The following is a 22,741-nucleotide window of genomic DNA, read 5'->3' on the forward strand; positions in this document are numbered from 1 at the left end:
TTCTTACGAGGTTGAAAATATTCAGGCATCGAGTACCTGGACTCGTTTTTGTCTATCTGAACGTATCTGTCATACGGGAGTTATACGATAGCAACTGGTTATCTGTCTACATGCACTTCATGCGTATAGTGCTGATCATCATCTAAACAAAGAATGGAAAAGCACAGGCCTTAATTTCCGTCATTTTGAAATTTTAAACCATTTGTCGACTGGTGAGCTTTTTTTCCCATTTACCAGTTTATTTATAGACCCAGTATCAGATCTGTTGTTACAGTGGCAACGCTTTATGGGGTAATTGTTTTCATTAAAAATAAAAATTCCAAGTGGTCAGCAATCAGTGGCAATGCTCTGCATTGTTGAGGAATTTTACTAAATTAATTGATGCGCCATATGTGTTTTAGTTTTTGGTTTGCAACTTTGAGTTTAAGTTGCAGTATAATGCGCTTCAAAAATATTTTCATTATGTCATATGCATGTTATCATAATGTGTGGACAATTTTAAAACATTTTTGCTATTTTTGAAATAACGTGATAGTCGCTAGGTCCCTTATTTTTCCATGTAAGTCTTAGACCTAGGCCTACTGCAAAAACCAATCAGACTTGACAAGTGGTGAAATTAGGGACCTGGCGACTGTATGGTCACACACATTGGGCCTACAGACAAATTTGTATCCATTCAGGAATCAGTCGGCAGCAGATCATATAGATAGGCATGAGGCGTGCCAAGTCTGCTCCATCTACTACCTCCGGAGGATCTACTAGTACTGCTCCTGCATCAAGCTCTGCTGACAAGAATATGACATCTGCAACAACAACAGCAGCTGCAGCAGAGAAGACGACAGGGTCTGCACAGGGTGCTGCTGCATCACCTGCTGCTCAAGTAAGGACAGCATGGAGAATGATACAAGAAGACAAGATGTTGGGATGAAGATAATGAAACAAGACAATCTGTGATCCTGACCAATCCACTGTGTCTGTACCCCTCAGAACTGTGGAGTCCAACGTCCGTTCTGCTCCCACAAGCAGGGCAGATGTCGAGCTCAACAGTTCTGGGAGTACTGTCTCGTTACCTTTTGTTGTGGTGTTAGAATGCCAAGTCAATCAAGCATGCAACTTTTCCTCGGAGCAGCTGATTTTCTCATTTTTCACTTCACACTCATGCAGTTGAAAATTGAAAAACATTGTTCAAAGCCTTGTGAAGATTGGAATTTCCTCATTTTTTGTCAAAGTCCAAGTTGCATGCCTGATCACTGACATCTGACTGCGACACAGTGCACTTATTACATCCCAGCTATAGTATCAGTGTCAACTCTATGTATATACATATATGTAGCTGGGTCCAGCCCAACTATAGTTGGGACAGTGCTGTAGATGGGCATTAGTTACTCAACACCATACCACCATGACCTTGGTGCCGAGGTTCTTCAAAAGTAGTGCATGGTGTTGTAGAGTTAGGAGAAATGAAATGTTTTGCTATTGCTATTTTCATCCAAGAACTTTAATCTATCCATGAAGCCTACTTATTGTAGTAGTACGCAGCATTTTGGACAAAAGGTCTTTCGTTCTCTGCCAAGATCAACAGGTTCATAGGATTGGGTCAGTGTGACATCTTGCTAGGTTCAGCTCAACTAAACATGATTTGAATTTGCTGTGAATTGCAGGCCCATGCGGCTATCACAGATGCAGGTGCCTCTATCCAAGACATGCTGAAAGAACTACACCGATTGGTCAAAGAAACTCAAATGGAGAGGGCGAAAAGCGAACAGACACTTCAGACCATCAACAAGACTCATGAGCGCATGCACTCGGAGGGGAAGATCTCGCCATATTTCAAGTCCAAACTGAGAACGTTGTATCAGTCGGCTGTAACAGAGGCAGAGAGCGAGGCAGAGTATGGCTTTGTTCGACTCTGACATTACGGCTATGGCTAGGACATTCTTGCCACCTGTTCATACTTGTGACTGTCTATAGCCCTTGACAAAAATACCACCTTTTGCTACAACCAGGATCAATTAATGCTGTGCAAAATCATTAAATGAGTTGATCCTAAATTCAAACATCTTTCACTCAAGAATAGAACTAGTATTTCTGTTTGACGATTATTCCAAAGAAAAAATTGTCTTCTGTTTGAACCATTCTGATTCAAAGTTTTCCATTTGAAAACGAGTTTAAACTGTCAAAGCTGAACTTCCAATTTTGTACTATTTTCCAAAATCGGTTCAGCCAGTTTTTTATTCATCAAATCACAGGATACTTCGAAAGGCCTTGAAAAAAATAGCCGACATCAAAGCGGTACGAAATGAGCAGCGTCTACAGGCCAAGAATGCTGGATTGTATACAGACGCTGATGGGCCGAGGAAGACGATGAGAAGAGGAGTACTGATGACTATGTTACAACAAGCAGCTTTAACATTACCGTTGTGGATTGGTCGACCAGGGGAAAGGTAGATACATTACCACATGGTCATAAGAGGTCTTGAGCCTGAGAAATCTACAGACTACATCTCAGAATTTATTGGCTGTGGATGTTACAGATAACACTGAAGTGTGGACCATGTTCTTAAGCCTTTCTTTGATATAAATCTTTAACGTTTTCTTTTACTGCTTATTCCAATAATTGTTGTCTTTTATAGACGGCATTTTGTAAGCATTTGTATTGCAACATCAGTGGTTGTAAATACTTGCAAATACTGTCAATTTGGGAGGTAATTTCGATTATTTTTCATATTTGCCATCCCTGCAGTCCACCAGCACTGTGTGGTGCCGTCCCAGCAGAGAATAACTACCTCGCCAAACCTGGGGACAAGGTTGCTGCTCGGGTCAAAGGTATCGATGGTGATGAGAACTGGATTCTAGCTGAAGTGGTATCATTCAACCCTGCTACCAATAAATATGAAGTGGATGACATCGATGAAGAAGGAAAAGAGTAAGAAGTGGGACTTTCTAAGGGCACAATTTCAAGATGGAGAACTATCGACTTTTTATTTTGGGGGGAGGGTTTTAATTTGTCGTAATCAACCATTACTGAGGTTCATTAATATGTTCTTGGTAATCTTCAATGTACTTTTACTCCCAGACGTCACTTGTTGTCCAAGAGGAGGATTGTTCCGTTGCCGCTGATGAAAGCAAACCCAGAGACCAACCCTGAGGCACTTTTCAAGAAGGGCACGGTGGGTTCCAATTTGAACTCAGAACTGCAAGCAAGTTTTCCTCTTAGAAATGTTTTATTGGCACTTGAAAATAATGTTAAAACAGAGAAAATTTTGATGACTTCCCATCTTAACTTTGATTTACATTGTACCTAATAAATGCCCTGATACCATCTCTAGCCAACAGTTCAGTCATTAAACGTGAATAAAGGATTCACTCCACCTCACTTTGAGTACTCTGAAACATACGAGAAATCTGAAATCTCAATCTTTAAGTTGAGTAGCAAACTTCATAATCTGTCTGGGTTTCAGGAATTGCACGTTGATTGATAACATGAATGTCTGATTTGTTTTCTTCTTCTAGTTGGTGATGGCCCTGTATCCACAAACGACATGCTTCTACAGAGCGCTCATTGATGCACCCCCCGAAGGGGTAAGCATTAGTATGGTAGAAAACTCATTGAAATGATGACAAATAGGGACGAATTCAGAAAAGTCGGTCTTTTAGGAAAGAATGCATTTGGCACCTCCAAGCACAGCATGAATTTCAGTAGTCTGTAAACATTTCATTTAAAGAAGATTCATTCAGACTGGAAACCGGTGGAGTTCCTATTGGGTCTTATGGTAGAACAGGTGCTCCTAGGCTGTGCTTGCTAGGAGTAATCAGTGTTTCTATTCGGAGCAGGTGGCATTTTCTGCAGAATGTTTCTAGCATTCCAATTTCTGAAATCTTCCGTAGCCAGCTCATGGTATCCAGAAACACAGGCTATTGACGGTATTTGGACTTAAGTAAAACTATCTAAACAGGCATGATTGCACTGCTTTGATGTACAGTGATGGTTAACTGTATGTCTTTATTTCAGCCCATGGATGATTACAACGTGTTGTTTGAGGATAACTCCTATGCTGATGGCTATTCACCTGCCCTCAAAGTGGCCCAACGGTATGTTGTACAGGTCAAAGAACCACGACGGCGATGAATAATGCTGACCCACGTCTGGACAAAATGCCTGTCAAGTGCTACAACTTCGACAATGGCAACTTAGCTGAAGGTGGTACCAGTGGTGACCAGTGGACATTTGTACACCTGGACTCCGGCCACCATTTAGAATGGTCACTCTTCTGTTGTGGTCAATTGTGCATGTGAACTCTGACCACCAAGTTGCTTGACCACTGCAGTACTTGAAGGTCGCATCTCCTCTCACGTACAGACAACCATCAAAGTATACATGTAATTAACCTTGTGACCAGTAGACAAGGCCAATTACTAAGCCATTTTGACCAAGATGAAGGCAATGAGGAAGATATCAAAGTCTCAGTCGTAGTCCTCTTGTTCTTCATCAGGGGCACACTAGAGAAGAAAAACAATCACAAATATCAAGTCAAGAAATGAAAAAAATCGTTGTTGCCACTTTGGAATTCCTAGGTTCTGGATTCATTGTGATATGCCACTGGTGGTTATAGGAGGCTGTGACTAGATCAGTGTTCTTTTTGTGTTTGTATCAAAGCCACAAATATAGAACAACAGTGAGTGCCTGGCTAAGTGGTTCAAAATGTTTTGAAGCTAGCAACAGCCAAAGGCAGTGTGACTAATGGGTGTCATCACTGACTGGACATACTGATCTTCTCAAGACCTTAATGAAAAAAAACAGCACTGTTCAGTATGTAAGCCATTTCATGTTGAACTCTCGGAGGCTATAATGAATCAGTATGTATCTGGAAGTTGTATCATTCAACCCTTCTGACGTGTACCCAAAATATCCCAGGTGTGTAAAATCTTTGACTTGCTTATGTGTAAACTCTTTGAAACTGAAAGGGATCGTATACAACACTGCTTGGAAAAAATTTGGATCAAGTGGACGTTCAGCTCTAGCCAGTCTCTGACCAAGCCTACTTACATAATATTCTACAAAACATATCTGGCCATCCTCGTTACGGATCATGTATTGCAGAGACAGGAAACCACGATTATCTGTTCTGATGGAGACCTTGGTTGATGACATGAGGGCTTTAATTGTTGGTTTGAGCAGGACTAACTTGTACCTATCAAATGGAAGGCAAGCAAATATTATGGCCAATGGCTTCATGCATGAGTTGTAGAGGGCAGTATTTGGTCTGTTCGGGAATATCAAATGTAACTTGTTTCAATAGCCGGAATCAGAAGTCATTTAAAACCTTGTAAATTGTCCTAAATGTACAATAAATGAACACTTTTATTACTCATTTTCAACTTCACCTGTTTGATTGTGTCTGTGTACATTGGAAGGATTCCACAAGGTCAGAGTCTTTGGGGAAATCTGACTGAAATGAAAAAAAGAGAACAAAACTGTGAATAATTGATAAATCTTACACAAGGATTACCAAGCTACCAATGATGAGATAAATGTGTATCTTCCTTAAATACTGACTAAAGAAACTTACATGGGCACTGCCCGCGTTACCAAATGTCGAGAGTCTGAAGTAAGGCTTGTCAGGTGACATCAGAATCTCTAGGACCTCACTAGTCATGTCTAATTCCTGGAAAGCGTCCTTCAAACACTCCGACTGAAAAAAAGCATGCATTTAATCTCCATCATTAGGAAAAATATCTTCCAGTGACAGCCATGTTATGGATTTCCACCAGTTCTGACGAAGGTATTCTGACATCTTGCTCCTACCTTCATGATAATTTTATTGATGACATTTGCGCCGCTGAAGTTGAAGTCTAGCGTTTCCTCCGGTTCCAAGGTTTTGATGCTACAATCAGTCACCACTCCATTCTCTTCCAATCTAAGATTGAGATCAAAAGCAACACGAGAAATAGGAAATTTCCATGACAACCACCTTCTATCAGTATTCAATGGTAGCTGTTTGTAAGATAATCAGAGAGCAGTTGCTCACAGGAATCTTCTCAGTATTATTAAGGACACTGGAATTTTAAAGAGAAAAGCTGACCTGAGGTGACGTTACACAACCATTTACATCAACAGCAATTTCCAAGAATCTCTGTGCTTCAGAAAGACTACTTCAGAAAATCTTTGTGCCACTATTGAGAATTAAACCACGACTACTGTCTTCAAATGTATAAAACTTTCAAAAAACAATTTAAGCATACAAACTCCAAGGGTCTACCACCACAAATAGGATTCATTATTCACATTATTGAGCATAGTGCTATGTATAATATTCAAATGTGACCATCAACGACTTGGTTTCTCTCAATGCCTTACAAGAGAAGTAATGGCGTGCCATAGCCACCGTAACACATCTTCAATGCAGGAGTCACTCCAGGTGTTCCTGTTCCAAATATGGTCAAACATTCCTGTTAAAAAAGATGAACAGGAAATACAATCGATTGGCTGGTCCAAAAAAGAGAATGATCCATTTTCTCCATGTACATCTCAGACAGGTGATACAAGTGTAAGTCAAAAACCACTGGCAATGGTGCAGGGTGTTCTTAGCTGGATTGTACATCACATACATGGATTGCTAACAGTTTCAACTAAACCCCAACAGCACATTTTCAAAGCCTGGAGGTCAATGAATATACATGTAGCTACTTCTATTGCACACAGCTGGCATCCTGCAGTCCTTACCAGCATTAAAGAAAGTGCCACTGGCTTAATGCAAACTTTTGCATTTTAATGACTCAAGAAAAATATCTGGTAAGGCAGACAGGGGTTAGTGGTTCAGAGTTAGGTTTTAAAAAAAAGATCACACATCTGCATATCCTTTCACTAGTATCAGTTTTCTTACCAGTAAGATTGTGAGGTTGACCATGAATGTAGCAGACTGCTCTTGGATGACGTATTCCTGGAAGATTCCAGCTTGAATGAAAGCATTTGCCTGAACACTCTTGGAATCCTCCACAGTCACTTTGAGTCCATTTTCACTGGCAAAGACTGTTGCTAGCTGGTTCAGTAAAATATGGTATAAAAATATTGACTGCTTCAAGATGTACAGTTGAACTAGCCTCCCAAGGAGATCCATGGAGCATTCTTTTTTCCCCAGGCGAAGCCGAAGGAAAACAGAACACTCTCTGGAACACCAAGGCAGACTAATTTTACTGTACCAAGAGATGAAGCAGTCAGTATTTCTTTTATCAAACTTCACCCACAGGTTCATGCTGTGAGCCAGAATACATGCCTGGGTACTATTCATGGTTTCGTTCCTGTAGTTCTTTGGTTGCTGTGGATATAGTTCTTTGGTTGCTACGGGTATAGTTCTTTGGTTGCTACAGGTACAGTCCTTTTTCAGAGGAAGGCTTCATATGTATAGTCTTTTTGAAATGGTGGTACAAAAATAGCAAAACTACATGTAGCCAGCGCCACATGACACACTTTGGACATCGAAGATACAAAATCTGTGGGTGAGGTGTTATAAAAAGTTTGAAATAAATTTCTTGTTCTTATTGCTTGTTTTTTAATTGTATTTCAATTTAACTTAACTTCATTTAACCAGCCAGCACTAAACAACATTATCTAATTTCTCTATTCCCCCACTGAAATCGAGTGAGCACAGGGCTCAGTGGTTACTGAGCTGGCCTTGAGAGCATCATCTGCCACTCTCCCTCACTGGATGATAAGCGAAGAGAGCACGTGATTGCAGTACAGACTTCCAGCCAGGCTACACTGTCAAATTACAATTTTTTTCCCTATCTAAAACAGTCCTTAGATGTTCTGAACCAAATTTCAAATTAAATTGCACAATATGTCACTTCAGTTCTTTGTTCATGTTCTTTTTGTAATGTGTGACTCTGGCACATTTTTTCAAGAATATGGTTAGGGACATGAATAAATTAATGAGGGCGCTGTTTATTTGGGAAAAAAATCTTGATTAAAATGCATGTTTTTTGCATGCTGTAGCTTCTCTATTCAATTTCCAATAGCAAATGTTTTGAAATTTGAAGAGAAGCCAGCATTTGATTCATTGAAATCAGGCACAAATAAGAACAAAGATTTTACAGAAGTATGAATTTTGAGCTTATGACTTAAAATCCACTCTCATTTTGTGTACAAAATAATCACAGTTTGCTTTGCATTACATGTGTACAAAAAACATCTCAAAACATTCCCGCTTCAAATTGGTTTTTCTTTGCTTTGCAGAGTCCGATGGAATCCACATTTATATCAAAAGACTTCTTATGACACCCTCTTCACTATAAATAAACTTCACAAATAAAACAGAAAAAATAATTGAAAATTTTTCAGCCTCCCTAATATGGTATTAAATTTAGTGCCAACAAGAAGTACTGTGTGACGGGATGACGGCTAAAAAAAAACTCTTTGTTTCTTTTGAAACTGGGAACATGACATACCCACTAGAAGGAGTATGGGGTGCTGTGCCAATGTTAGGCCAAGAAGAATTAATTCCTTGTTTAGCATCACTGCCTGACTGGATTTTCCTTACCGCCCCGACTTCTTTTGATATTTCCAATTTTTAAACAAATTTCCGGCCCTTTTCAACTTTGCAGATGTGTCTGCACCACAGAAATGGTCGTGTTTTTGTTGTTTAATTCTCTAGTCTTGTCCTCAACCATGACTGATTGATCTGAACATGCTGTTACGGAACACTCAAGTATTACAAAATTGTAGGTAGGATGGGTTACTGTATTACTGCAGTAGTTGTCACATTTCCGAACTAAAATAAAGATTGCTTGCTCATCTTCCTGAATTATCCTATCCTTGCTATTGTTTTAAACTCTTACTTTTTAACTTGATTCATAACATCTTGTTTGTGGTTCAATTTCTTTTCCTCTACGATGGCTCAGAAAATCTGTATGAACACCGTATGCAAGTACAGGTGTAGTCTGAATTATGTCAGTATCAAGAAAAATAATTTCTATGATGGCCTTTGTTTATGAATAAATAAAGATAAAAAGAATGATTTTTTTTCAGAGGAAACAAATTAGCCTCATTTTGTGATAATGTTCCATTTTCCATGTAATTGACTCCATTTTTCCAGTCTTCTCCTTCAAGATGCCCAATGCTGAGAGAACAAGATGGGAACAATTGCATTTTGTCATCATTCCCTTATTCATCCGGAAAGGAATGACTTCATTTTTTAAATGTAGCAACAACTTTGACATTCATCTTATTACTTAAATTGGTGTTTTACCAAAGGAATAATAAATATGTGGGTATTACAGATTTCATTTTCTTGGAGGACTCATTCTCTTATCGATGTCTGAAACAATTGTTAAAGACATCTCCTTTCTTAGTTCTAATTCTCCGAGAGTTATAACCATCTCATTAAACCTGAACTATTTTATTCAAAATTTATGCTACAAATTCTTAATATCCGTTGCAAAATTCTTCAAATTGTATAAGAAAAGCAAAAAACTGCAACAATAATGCCGATGTAATTATTCGCTCAATGCCTTGGGCGTGGAGGGTAAAAGTATGATTGATACAAGTCTATTGTAATGGAGTTGGGGCACGCACTTTACGCATGCAAAAAGTAAAGGTGTTTCAACGCGGAAGCCCTTATTTTGACTCTGAAAAAAATGGGCATTTTTGCAGTTAAATTTTCCTTTACAGGATTTAGACACCTTTGGCCATTTTGAAATTGACATAGGAACCCAGCAAGGGCAGGGTGGCATTAGAAATAACTGTTAAAGAGACAGACATTAAGTACATGTAATGACAGACATGGTCAAGGAGGATTTATAAATTTCGGAAAATTCACATCTTTTAGTTTTATTGAAATTATCAAAATTTAAGGAAACATGCAGAATTTTTCTCTGTTTTCATAAAACTTATCCTCAGGCCATAGTATGTCTTGGGTGAATGTTGCCGATTATAAACTCACTGGCAATGCAAAATTCAAAATTTCCAATACCGCAATAATATCGGAACCAAGTAATGTACATGTGTAGGGGCCTAAAGGATGTTAGCAAAGTTTTAGTTTACTGAAAAGTCTGGACATACAGGAAAATACTAGTTTGAAATATCAAATATTGAGGAGTAATTGCAGAATATCTCACCACTCCAAAAAACGACCCCTGGAATGACTGGTTACGTGGATACAAGGTAAAAATCCCTTAATTAATTAAGAAGAGTGTAACACTTTGACTTGTACCTGGCTATGACTATGAGGTTGATCATGTGGGGTGGCGGGTATTCTGCAATTTATTCTGCATTGGAATATGGAATATCAAAGGTCCTCCTGGCCCCAAAATATACCTTTGAGTGATGATATTGATAAACAAGGAATTAATTTTAATCGGTCTTATGATCTGATGATGACTTAGACTCAGTGCATCAGTCACTGCACAATGTCCACAGTTGATACGGACAAGGTGGAAAAAGTAGCTAAGTTACGTTAGGCCTAGCTCAATTAATTAATTAAGTGGAGCATGGAGGTAGATCAGTGGAGCATTAGTATTCCACTTTTTCGATTTTGGACGGGATCGGTCAACGCTCCATGATTTAGTACAACGTATGTAGGTTAGGCCTATGCAGTGCTAAATACATGTATGTACCTCTTTATCCTTAAAATGAACCGCCTTTAGGACGTTTGACACATTCCTTGCATTGTCTGCCTTCGCCACAAGAATAAACTGCGAATCCTCTTCACTTTGCTGCGTTGATAAAGTCATCATTCAAGCCCTCAATTTTGTTACGTTCAGACGATGATTTAAATACGCGCTCTTATCTTACGGGAGCTGCCATTTTGTTTTCCTTGCTCAACAGAGGGCGCCGCTCACATCTGAATGAGCAGCTTCAAGATATTGCATTGATTGGTTAAAAGTTTGGAATTCAGCGGACCTGCTATGTTATGTTGCGGTTGACATCAAACCAGATATATTTTGACCTTTAAGTTTTTCAGGATTAGTATTTAACTCTCACCCAACTACAACCAAAAAGGAAAGTAAAAAAATGCATCTCTGTCCCAACCTAAACAAAAACTTCACTATCATGAAACATGGAAAAGACTGATCAAATTTTTAACTTGAAGATTTTCCCAAGATGTTCTTGATTTGATGTTTTTTGGCCATTTTACTGTGTGCCCATATACCAGTACTATACTTGGACTCAACAAATTCCCAATACAAGTAATTTGTTTTCAGAATGAACATATTTATTATAATTTGTTCCGTATGACCCTAAATATATAATATTTGGTGCAACAAAACATTAATTCTTTTTCATTTCAGTTCCAAACAGGATCTGCATATAGATCTGTCTATTAAAACTTTACTGGATACTTTTTTAAACCTTTAAAATATATCAATTGTGCATTTATTAATTACAGCATGCTCACAACCAGACATACCTCTTAAAAACAAAATCACCTACAAATTACAAAATATCTTCAAAAATATGTTAATTTAATTTTCCAAATACTCTGAATATGCAAGCTACAAATACTTCTTAAATCGTACAAGCAAAGGATTACAAATTGCTTTCAATGTTGTCACTTACAGATTCATTTGTCTTGCAGTAAATACTTCACTACTTACGCTTCTTACATCCTGCAATATTTCAACGTTGCACTGATTTGTGCACAGAAATTTCTAGATCCTTCAAATGTTGCTGTTTTTGTGCTTATTGTTTATTATATAACAAGCCAAGCAAAACTTCATTCAAATGGCTTCTATAATAAATGACACAAAACGAAGACATTTCTCTGCATTTGTTTCCTTGTTCGTCAAGAATCCTGTGGAAAAAAGAGACGGCACTGTGAATGAATATGCAAATAAAAAAACTAAACTACTGTTAGAAATACCATTTTGAAAACTAAATGTCCTGTACCAAAATAAATCATATCGTTTGATTGAATTATGTTTTTGCTTTTATCTTTTTATCCACCACGTTTTATTGTAATCTGAACAAATAGAACAACTGTGAAAACATCTGACCTTTAACCCCATGCCTTGTGTTTCCAGAGGGAGTAAGCACAATGTAATGGACCCAGTGATGCAGACAAAGAAATAGATAAGAATGGCATCAACAGGATATCGCTTGATGAGGCTCTGAAACGAACAAAAATAAAACAAAATCAACAAATTCAAGAAAAAGTTCATTTTAAAGCTTACAAGAAGAGTATCTTCAATGAGAATTATTTCCTGAAGATGGAGTTATGGTGGAAGGGAATACTTTAAAATTTCCTGATACTTCTAAAGTATTTGGACATTACTCTTCCATTTTATGACAGCATTCATTGATATGGAATTCATAATTAAAAATTCTGTTTTTGCAATTTGTCTTGTATAAATATTCAACTTGCTCACCTCTGCCACAAAAGGCGTAAGTGCACCAGCCACTTTGGCAAAGAATTGTCCAGTTGCCAAGGCAATGGATCTGGTAGATGTTGGATAAGCCTCCAATGTATAGAGAAACAATCCACCATATGTTCCCATGGTCAAAGCACGAGCCAGAAAGAGGAAAGCTAAAGGTGGAATCCTAACAGATAAAGGAAACTTTACTGATACAACTTATTACAATTTCTAACACACCCCTGGTGCTTTATACTGGGAAAGATATTAAGATACATGTATATAAGTGGATCACATAAAAGAAGTCTTTGTCAGACCTTTTTTTCAGTTTGAATTAGAGAAAACCAATTGAGGTCTTTGTTTTGATGCCTGACTCATTTAGCATCCTGTTTAAAATAGACATTGAGTGGGATGGATAAAAGCACAGCCCTCTGATTAATGTGCAAAGAAATGTTGGACTTACTGGCCGAGAGTGACGATAATGCAGAGCATGAAGGAAGCGGCAAGAATGAGAGAAATGCTCATGCCTCCCTTCCGACCAAAAGTGTAAACAAGGACCACAATACAAGGCGCCCCTGGACAAGGAAATAAAATGGAACAGAAATCAGATCTAGGAATAATGTCAACCTGATTGTAGGTGAAAAGTACTCATATGTGTCATAATAAAATTTTATGTATCAATTTGCAATTTTATATATCAGTAAGTATATCAACTTGATGAATATATTGACAAGAATATAATATAACATCAGTGCTCTGGAATATGTGATTGCCGAGCTTTCAGTAACTGAGTACCCTCTTCAGGGTAAGCAGCCCTTCCATATTTCTTTCAACTTGATCAATGTTGAGTCATAGTTCAAAGTTGATTAGTGGGTAATATAAACGTGGAAAACAGGATAAATTTTACATGTAGCACGGTAGCGATAAAGGATGATAATTGATGAGACAAATTCATGCTACTGAAAGAGAAAAAAGATAAAATGGTTAATTTAAATCAAATTTTTAGTAAAGAATGACATGAAAAAACATAAATTTAGCATCCTACCCATGAAGTCCCCGATGGAAGCAACCACAGAATCAATATATTCTGAGTTTGACACAACCACTTCACATTCGACTGGTTCCATGTCCTCCTCAGCACAAGTCGGGGAAGTCATTTGTGGATGAGAGGGATCCAGCTAAATAAAACCAAGATAACTCATGTCACAAAGTCCTCTATTAAAAGCAAAATACAAACTTGATGTTTTTGAGGAAAACATAAAAAGAACAGATGCTTTTTGATTTTTTTATTATTAAGTAATATCAGACAGTAACGTCCAATTCTGTTACCAAAGTATCTTCAACATTAAGTGCAGCGATATCAGTCTCAGAATTGTCGGTGCTATCATCTGCTGACTCGGGTGGAATAAAGAGTGTTGAGTTTCGATTGAGGTTGAGATCATGAGCTAACGACTCGTTTTCTGCGCTGGGTGGAAGTGGGGAGGTGATACGAATCAATCGGCCGCTGGATAAAGCGATGCCCAGGTAGCAGAAATACACACAGAACCTGAAGCAAGTTAATAAAAGGAACAATGAGATATGTAAGAGTTGCTGATGTCTGTTTCATAGTTTTGTTGCAATAATTAGGACACTTGCTATGATAAACAGTTTATATTGTGGCTCTCAGTATCAAGGTAGGTGGCTCAATTGACCTTTAACAAGTTACATGATGTTCAGCTGCTAACAAAAACAAAGCATGTTTTATATAAACACTGCATATGTTAAATGCACAGATAACTAATTTCATGTATGTATCTTTCCTTGTCTGAATACTTTCCTGGTAAAAACAACATGCCAGACATAATATAGAAATCCAGTCATTTTCAATCCATCCTATGGTCACAGTTCCGTTGCAAAGCCATGCTTTATACTGTGATCTCTAACAATAAATAATCACTCGGTTACCCCTATTAACAGCCATGCTATGAGACTCTCTTACCATATCAACCATAACATCAGAGTCTGTCTGCTCAGTTCTGGGCTCAAAAGCTGAAAAACAGAACTTCTCTCCTCCTAAAAATTGTGGGGAAACAAATTCTAATTTATTACCCTTCAAAAAGAGTTCTTTATCAGTGTGGATGCAAACAACTGTCATAATGTTAAATTACGTCAAACCTGCCGTTTATAGGTGAATTTTATCTCTGGAATTCCTTGTCAGAAGACTTGAGGGATGAAACGAATCCCTCACACTTCAAGCTCCATTCGAAACACATCTTTTCAATCTTGCTTTCCATCTTTAACTTTCCCAGACCTGTGCCTTTGAAAGGTACTTTCCAGATGTGCGCATCATAAATGCTGTATTTATTATTATTAATTTTCATTCTTTTTTTGTTTCTCATCTTCATGTATCTTCCAATGTGTCACTCTATCTACCACTCACCTTGTCACTGATAGTGGCTTGTATCAACTTCCCTTCAGGTAATTCTTTCTTGTTTCCAGCTGCAATTTTCTTCATGGTTTCAACGGCTGATTTTATGCTGCCAGTCAAGGCAAAATATCGCGGAGATTCCGGAAAATACTGTAGAGAAAACATATCACATTGCATTTCTGCTGCGCTCTCTTCCCATCTCCAAAAAGAAAAAACACACACACGAAATAACACCTTTAAAAAACCCATGAGAAGTATTTCTATGACTTTGTCTTAAGTCAATTTTTCATGGTCCTTATGTTTACAGAAATATTCCAAATTATTAAGTCAGAAATGCATTTCATCCATTCTTTAAGAGATATCATATTAAAAAGAGTTATCATTTGTGAAAATTAAATTATAAAGACTTATGTATGATCCAATAAAGAATGGAACAAAGGGAATGAGGATTTCAGATATAACTTACCCAGGATGCAATCATGACTGGTAGGATTGGCAGAGCAGCAAAGAGACATTGGACTCTCCAACCCAGAGCTGGGAGAACAAGATAACCTAACGTGGCAATATAGACACTGCCGATACCAAAGAAAAGCTGTCCAGAAGAAAAACCAAGGGTAAAATGACTCTGAGATACCATTCATTTCTGCTAATGAGACAACGGATGATTACAAGTACCAAAAGCACGAAAGCTCAAAAAAAAAGATATTAAGAGAAAATATTTAGTTTGGAAGAGAGACACAAAGAAACAGATTGATTTAAAGCTTGTAAATTGTTAGTTTTGATGGTTATTTATCAGCTATTATTTGGATGACTGTGTGTGAAAGAGAGATTTCAATTTATGATTAAGTTGAATGAAAGAAAGTAGCTCTACATTATTCTGTGTTCCAGAAGTGCAAGCGTGATAATGAATTTATCTTCAAGCAAACATGATGCACAGTACAGATGTTACAGTAAATTTTGCAGTTGTGCTTTTTGCTTTTAGCATAAAAATAGTGCATGTCATGGAGTTAGAACAGTGCATTGCATGGTTTGACATGGACTGTGTTATGTATCACACTGTTTGTTGTCATGAATCGACCAATCAGATTTGATAATGCAAGATAAAAACCATATGCCAGATGTGAGAGGGACACAAAATCACCTGACACCATATTCATAGAATAATCCAAATATATATTTTGGGTCTTCTTACAAGCACTGAGAACTGTGTCAAAGGTCCTGTTCACAGAATCTTTCATTTGGTACACTGACATATCTGTCCATCCAAACTGCCTATATGCAGGACCTGCATGACTGTTAAGTCATGGGCCATTTATTTTTACAATCCACAAAGACCAGATACATGCATCATTCCAAGCATTTGGAATAAACTGACATAAATTATGAAAATAGGAAGAATCTGCACAGATGTACACAGGTGTGTTGACGCTTTGCCTTTGTGATGCATTTTGTCTGCAGATAAAACACATAACCCAGCATGCCCACAAAAGATACCATTGCAATACCTAGTTCTATAAACATGTTCTGAAAAAACTTGTCTAGAAAAAAAGTCACTGAGGTTTATGACTACCATGTTCTATGTCAAACATTTTATCTTTACTGACATTTTTTCCAATGTTGTTCACAACAAACTCTATTGATGTTATTAGAAACAATACTACCTCAATACTAGCAAGTATTTTTGTCACTAAAACACTTTGCTTTTTTATATTGATGAAAATTCAAGCCTTTTCAAATTAACAAAAAAATGCAGCTTTTAAGTGGTAAATTGTTAATGTTAAACATGACTTTCTATGATTTGAGTCCCCCGTTGTGTGCTTGACTTTACCTATGCCTTCCTGGAAATCAAAATAAAAGTTATTTGTTTAAATGTTTCAATCTCTTTATTTAAGGACTTTCTATCCAATTCTTACCACTTGTCCAAGAACGAAGAGTGCTCTAAAGCTAGAAGGTGCAATCTCTCCTAGATACAGCATAAAGGAAGACTGAACACCAACAACAAACATTCCAGTGATTAACCGAAGTATTAAGACCCAGACGTAGTTTGGTGCGACTGAGAGGATTGATGAGTAGAACAACAATAAGCTGGTTATCAAGATCAACCCCTGTAGATGAGAGGAATATTAACAACAATAAGCTGGTGATCAAGATCAACCCCTGTAGATGAGAGGAATATTAACAACAATAAGCTGGTTATCAAGATCAACCCCTGTGGATGAGAGGAATATTAACAACAATAAGCTGGTTATCAAGATCAACCCCTGTAGATGAGAGGAATATTAACAACAATAAGCTGGTGATCAAGATCAACCCCTGTGGATGAGAGGAATATTAACAACAATAAGCTGGTTATCAAGATCAACCCCTGTGGATGAGAGGAATATTAACAACAATAAGCTGGTGATCAAGATCAACCCCTGTGGATGAGAGGAATATTAACAACAATAAGCTGGTTATCAAGATCAACCCCTGTAGATGAGAGGAATATTAACAACAATAAGCTGGTGATCAAGATCAACCCCTGTAGATGAGAGGAATATTAACAACAATAAGCTGGTTATCAAGATCAACCCCTGTAGATGAGAGGAATATTAACAACAATAAGCTGGTGATCAAGATCAACCCCTGTGGATGAGAGGAATATTAACAACAATAAGCTGGTGATCAAGATCAACCCCTGTGGATGAGAGGAATATTAACAACAATAAGCTGGTTATCAAGATCAACCCCTGTAGATGAGAGGAATATTAACAACAATAAGCTGGTGATCAAGATCAACCCCTGTGGATGAGAGGAATATTAACAACAATAAGCTGGTTATCAAGATTAACCCCTGTGGATGAGAGGAATATTAACAACAATAAGCTGGTGATCAAGATCAACCTCTGTAGATGAGAGGAATATTAACAACAATAAGCTGGTTATCAAGATCAACCTCTGTAGATGAGAGGAATATTAACAACAATAAGCTGGTTATCAAGATCAACCCCTGTGGATGAGAGGAATATTAACAACAATAAGCTGGTTATCAAGATCAACCCCTGTAGATGAGAGGAATATTAACAACAATAAGCTGGTTATCAAGATCAACCCCTGTAGATGAGAGGAATATTAACAACAATAAGCTGGTGATCAAGATCAACCCCTGTAGATGAGAGGAATATTAACAGCATGTAAGCTGCAAAAATCTTTGTTGCTAAACATAGGTTGGTGATGCACTCTTGGGGGCGAGGCATTAAGCTAAAGGCCCATTAAGCTATCGGCAGATCCAATAGGGAGGCATCCACATGCATAAACATAAATTAATTTAAACCTCAGGAAAATCTTCATCATGCTGGGTTGACTTACTGGTCTCCTTCCAAAGTGATCCAGGAATTTGCTGATCGGGTATGTACCAAGTAGCTCACCAACAAACAGCATCTAGTCAGAAAAATCAGCATTTGCAAAAAAAAGTCAGCATTCAAAACAAAATGTTGACAGCTTTAAAATACATTAACTGAATTGAAGATCACAGGGTGAGAAATTCTGACTAATTTTGTTTGCTTAAAAAGCAAAGAGTAATTTCTAATGCAAACTTTCAAACTTCCCAAATTCAACATAAGTCAACCGGGAGTGTAAACTAGTGTCAATGCGGCCAATTGGCCACTTTCTGGTCCTTTTTTCCTTAACTTTGAGGCCCTTTATACAGATAGTTTAGTATAGTAAAATGTTCCAATTGCAAGCAGATATACACGTATATTGAAGCAACTGTAAAAATAGACTTACTGTTGAGATAAGTGCAACTTTATCATCGCTTAATTTCAGAGTACACCTTAAGATTTCATTAATTGTTGTAGACAGGAGTATCTGCGCAAACACAGCAAGCTGTTGAGCAAAAAGGGGAAGAAAATTGAAAACCTAAACATTGATAAGATGTTCTTCCTTCTGCTATTAAGCAAAATTTGTCCAAACCAATCCCACATGTTCTTCCAACAGTGATAATGAAACTTACTTTTTTCCAGCTTTTATTTTAAGAGAATTTACTCTATTACATTTAATATTACTGACACACAGATCCTTGTCATATGATTAGTGGAACTCATCTCACATGACAGGCATATTTGTTGCCATTCAAGCCTGGGCTTAAAAACCCATTCACTCATAGCGAATGGAATTTACCATTCTATAGTTTTATCATATCATTCAAAGGATTCTTATTCGGTGTGTCATATGCATGCATGCTGACATGACTTTCCCAGGTACAACATTGACACATAAAGGACATTTACTTTCACAAATTAAAGGGCATAAAGTTAAAGGTGTGACAGCCAAAACCTGTCGATTATAACTGTTGCCGTGGAAAACCATTTTTGGTTCCACGAGTTTGAGGAGTACTCAAAACATTAAGTTTATTTAAATTGAATAAAACTCAAATTAGTTCTAAATCTTTGAGTGATTTGAAATCATAATAGATTAATTTTTAAAAATCGAATGATAGGATCTGCATGTCAGTTACATGAAACAAATTTTGAGTGGCTTTAAATTATGAACGGGAGAAATATGAATGCAGGGTAAAAGCTGGACTTTTCCATTTCACAAAGCAAAGCCAAGTGACATAGAAAAGTCAAGATTTTAAGGAGCGATTCCTTCAGTTGTCTCTGTGCCACTCAATATTTGTGTGAATGATTAAACATTCCCTATAATTTCCCAGAAATTTACACATATTTCAATTTCTATGTAAATTAAATGCAAAATCCTGTTATCCTCGGCAGGCTGACATATACAGTTACCAAACGTATGGTCACTGTGATGCTTGAATGAACACATCAAACCAGGTTGGGTGTGGCTCGATGGAAGACTTTAATATACTGTATGCACAAAATGTTCCTTATTGAAGACCTCTCTGTCAGACAATTTGAATATTTTGTAATGAAGATTAGTAAAAATCAATACAGGTTGTGGAAGGGGAATGAAAGTGGTTTTGTGGGGGTCACATGAAAGGTCTGCCTTGGAAAAAATTCAAATAAAATAATGGTTCTACGCTGACATTTTATTATATTCTAAGCATTAGAGCTCACCTACCATAGCAAGAAAAGATGTGATGAGAATTGTGATTTGTAAACAGCCAACTCCTATAGCATCAATGGCATCATTAACGGAGTAGTCTCCAGAATCAGTCTCTGTTTCTGTGGCCGTCTTGGGTGTTGAATTTGACCCATATTCCAGCATGCCTAAGGCTGTTTCTGCCTCTTCCAACGGACCAGCCAGACTCGGGGTAGTGGCGGTTGATTCTGTATTTTGATAAGTTTTTATATCAAGTCTGACCAAGCTTAACAGATCTTTTTCAAATCTGTACTTTCTTTATCAATCGTAATCATAGTCATGAATCCATAGCTAAGAATAAAATCATATATCATTCATTTCAATTTCTACAACTTGTCTTACTTTTCAGAGGTACTTTCTCATCTTTTTTTCCTCTTAATCTTGCTGATGATTCACTGGCCATGGTATGAACACAAACTTATATGTAGCCTCAATTCAAGCCACTTTGAGCAAGAAAGTCTGATGCATTTGTGTTGTAAACAAAGCACAACTACAACTGATGAGAGGAGTTCACGGCTCTCAGGCTGCATTAAGCTATATCTGGAGGCAGAGTCTAATACAATCCATGCAGTTTCACCTGTAGGAAAGAATGAATGTACATTCCATTGCAAAATTTACAGGTGCTTTGCAGATGCTTAATACTGGCTTTCGTCCTACGTAGTAATGTGATCATTTGACATTTCTTGGGTATTCATGTCTCATCCACTTCTATAATCTAATAAATTACACCTATAGTGATTCAGCATGGACAATATAGAACGTTAAGCTGACATTAGCCATATTAGTTAACAAGGAAATTACAAAGAACATGAAGGACTCAGAGGTCCTAATTCTGCTGTTCACTTCACACAATTTAACAAAGCGACCACAGAGAGAGAGAAACTTATTTGACTAGAAACCTAGTTCACTCAGCCTTCAACGTGCAAAAAAGGTGCAGATTGCATGGACCAATTGACCTTTTTACAATAATTGCTTGTTAACGTTTAGAAAATGATAGATTATTACTTCAACTTACCCTGTGCTCTAAGTGTTTAGTATATCCTATGATGACTTCGGTCACAATCAATCACATCTCATTTAGATCCCAAAAACTGCTGACACCGAGAGCCTATGGACGATACACTTGATATCGAGTGTTTTCATCGTAGTATACAAAGCACTAGAAGTTGTAAGAGTACTACGTGTACTAACTACTTACAAATGCAAAATGATCATGTGATATAGTCTAGGCAATTCAATGCTGCAGCATATGGTCATTCATTCGAACAGAATATTTCATCGACGTGACTGCATATATTTATACACAAGCTGCAAACAAAATTTCAATGTCATCTGCAGATAATTGTTTGGTTTGAATTAATGATAATCGACAGTCATGACTGATTACAGGATACACAGAAACCTATCTGACTAGATGGCATTGACTGACCGAATCTTATTGGCTTGCCATATGAGGAGATAATCTCTCCAATGCGGTTGAGTCCTACCAGCATATTTACACATCGGTCACCACAGCATGAGAGTGAGCAGAGTACCAGCAAAAACACCAGGGATGTCAGACATAACCAGCAAACAAGCTTATATTCAAAGCAAGGATGGCGCAGTGGTTATTTTCTGTCATGACCAAAAGTGCAGCTACTGGCTTACTAATAATGGGCTGCTTGACAATGAAGTGGTATCAAATTTAACAAATTTAAATATACACGTACCTACATGTAACTTTTTAAATTTGGCAAACTCCGAGGAATATCATATTCATACACTTGGAATTGTTAATTTTTCCACACTAGTAAAGACAATCTTAAAATCTTAATTTCGTGATTTCTTTGAGCAAGAAATAACTATAAAAGAGCATCAAAGAATCACACTGGAAATTAATTTAACTGACTCTGTAATAGATGAAAAAAACTGACTACAGTTGAAGTTGAATGTATCATCTTCAGCATTATGATGCCAGATGGTCTACTTCATAGCCAAGTCCTACATTCATGTCAGTAGACATGAAGTTTGTCAGTGCCGTCTGATGTGGAACTGTCGTCTGAAACAATCAAGTCAGTCATGCCAGTGACCATGTCTAAATTTATAAAAGTTCCTTTCAACACTGATTTACAAACGATCTATTGATGCTGATCTGGTTTATCTACGATATTCCAGAAAGTAGTCCCAACAAAAGGACAGTGATATGTAATTAGTAATGAACAGGGCATCCTAAGTTGCTTGTATGATGGAGCAATGATACATGTCAGATACACGTTTTATGATGGAATTTTTTTGTTAGATTGTAGTAGCAAGATTGTTGATACATTTGTGCATTAAACGACGACTTGTAGGTAACAAATTGTTTTGGTAGTGGCATCCAGCCAAGCGTACTCAAATATAATTGAAGGGATATCATACTAAGAATTAACCAGAAAGCATGTTTTGAAGTTTGTACGACTTGCCTGTGTGCAGGCTGAATCTTTTAAGATCAAATGTGCCAACAGTAATCAAAGTGAGGTAAGATAAATACACTGTAATGTAATACGACAGTCAGCCAAGATATAAGGTTTCACCCACAGATCATATCCAATTGAATTTGTCACTCACCACCTTGCAATTGTCTACAGATCTCATTTGATCTCATCATTATATTCTGACGATTAGTTTTATAAATTGTTTTAAGAACATAGATTCTGTGATCATCAAATTAATTTTATCTTAATTTAAAATGATGATTTGCCTTCAATCAACCAGAAATCTGTATCAAGGCAACAGATAACTTTGTTCGACTTCTAGAGTTATTTGCCCATTAACTGTGAGAGTTGTATTGTCTGCTAACATGCCCATACTGTTCCTAACCGATGAAGGCCTAAAATTAACATAAATAGAAAACAGCAGTGGTCCTAGAATAGAGCTCTGTGGAAA

The 22,741-nt window shown here is 37.3% G+C and overlaps 3 protein-coding genes across 6 annotated transcripts; 1 reads left to right on the top strand and 2 right to left on the bottom strand.

Moving 5' to 3' along the window:
- The first annotated feature begins 85 nt into the window (after positions 1-85).
- Positions 86-5,372, top strand: sgf29 (SAGA complex associated factor 29). Of its 2 annotated transcripts, none has more exons than XM_022230576.2 (8): positions 86-212; positions 681-880; positions 1,662-1,891; positions 2,250-2,444; positions 2,744-2,926; positions 3,077-3,170; positions 3,514-3,582; positions 4,013-5,372. In XM_022230576.2, the coding sequence occupies exons 2-8, from the start codon at positions 713-715 to the stop codon at positions 4,127-4,129; spliced, it is 1,056 nt and encodes a 351-aa protein (XP_022086268.1). In that variant the 5' UTR covers positions 86-212; positions 681-712; the 3' UTR covers positions 4,130-5,372. The 2 variants fall into 2 exon arrangements, with proteins under 2 accessions (XP_022086268.1, XP_022086269.1); XM_022230577.2 differs by having other exon boundaries at positions 152-291.
- Positions 3,182-10,827, bottom strand: rad1 (RAD1 checkpoint DNA exonuclease). 3 transcript variants are annotated; one of them, XM_022230579.2, is made up of 8 exons: positions 10,612-10,827; positions 6,885-7,040; positions 6,359-6,450; positions 5,807-5,918; positions 5,571-5,693; positions 5,386-5,450; positions 5,048-5,192; positions 3,182-4,500 (listed from the first exon to the last, which is right to left on the bottom strand). In XM_022230579.2, the coding sequence occupies exons 1-8, from the start codon at positions 10,729-10,731 to the stop codon at positions 4,465-4,467; spliced, it is 849 nt and encodes a 282-aa protein (XP_022086271.2). In that variant the 5' UTR covers positions 10,732-10,827; the 3' UTR covers positions 3,182-4,464. The 3 variants fall into 3 exon arrangements, with proteins under 3 accessions (XP_022086271.2, XP_086997685.1, XP_086997686.1); XM_087141559.1 differs by having other exon boundaries at positions 3,182-5,192; positions 10,612-10,825; XM_087141560.1 differs by lacking the exon at positions 6,885-7,040 and having other exon boundaries at positions 3,182-5,192; positions 10,612-10,825.
- Positions 10,828-11,188: 361 nt separating this feature from the next.
- On the bottom strand, positions 11,189-22,729 carry LOC110976827 (putative transporter SVOPL). The gene is made up of 15 exons (XM_087141558.1): positions 20,853-22,729; positions 20,180-20,414; positions 19,817-20,025; positions 18,521-18,619; positions 18,104-18,175; positions 16,669-16,860; positions 15,222-15,347; positions 14,768-14,905; positions 14,327-14,400; positions 13,678-13,894; positions 13,394-13,526; positions 12,812-12,923; positions 12,364-12,535; positions 11,992-12,105; positions 11,189-11,789 (listed from the first exon to the last, which is right to left on the bottom strand). The coding sequence occupies exons 2-15, from the start codon at positions 20,238-20,240 to the stop codon at positions 11,781-11,783; spliced, it is 1,728 nt and encodes a 575-aa protein (XP_086997684.1). The 5' UTR covers positions 20,241-20,414; positions 20,853-22,729; the 3' UTR covers positions 11,189-11,780.
- Positions 22,730-22,741: the final 12 nt, after the last annotated feature.

This window comes from Acanthaster planci, linkage group LG09, assembly GCF_054643075.1.
Source record: "Acanthaster planci isolate LZ-2023a linkage group LG09, COTS_SCS, whole genome shotgun sequence".
NCBI lineage: Eukaryota > Metazoa > Echinodermata > Asteroidea > Valvatida > Acanthasteridae > Acanthaster > Acanthaster planci.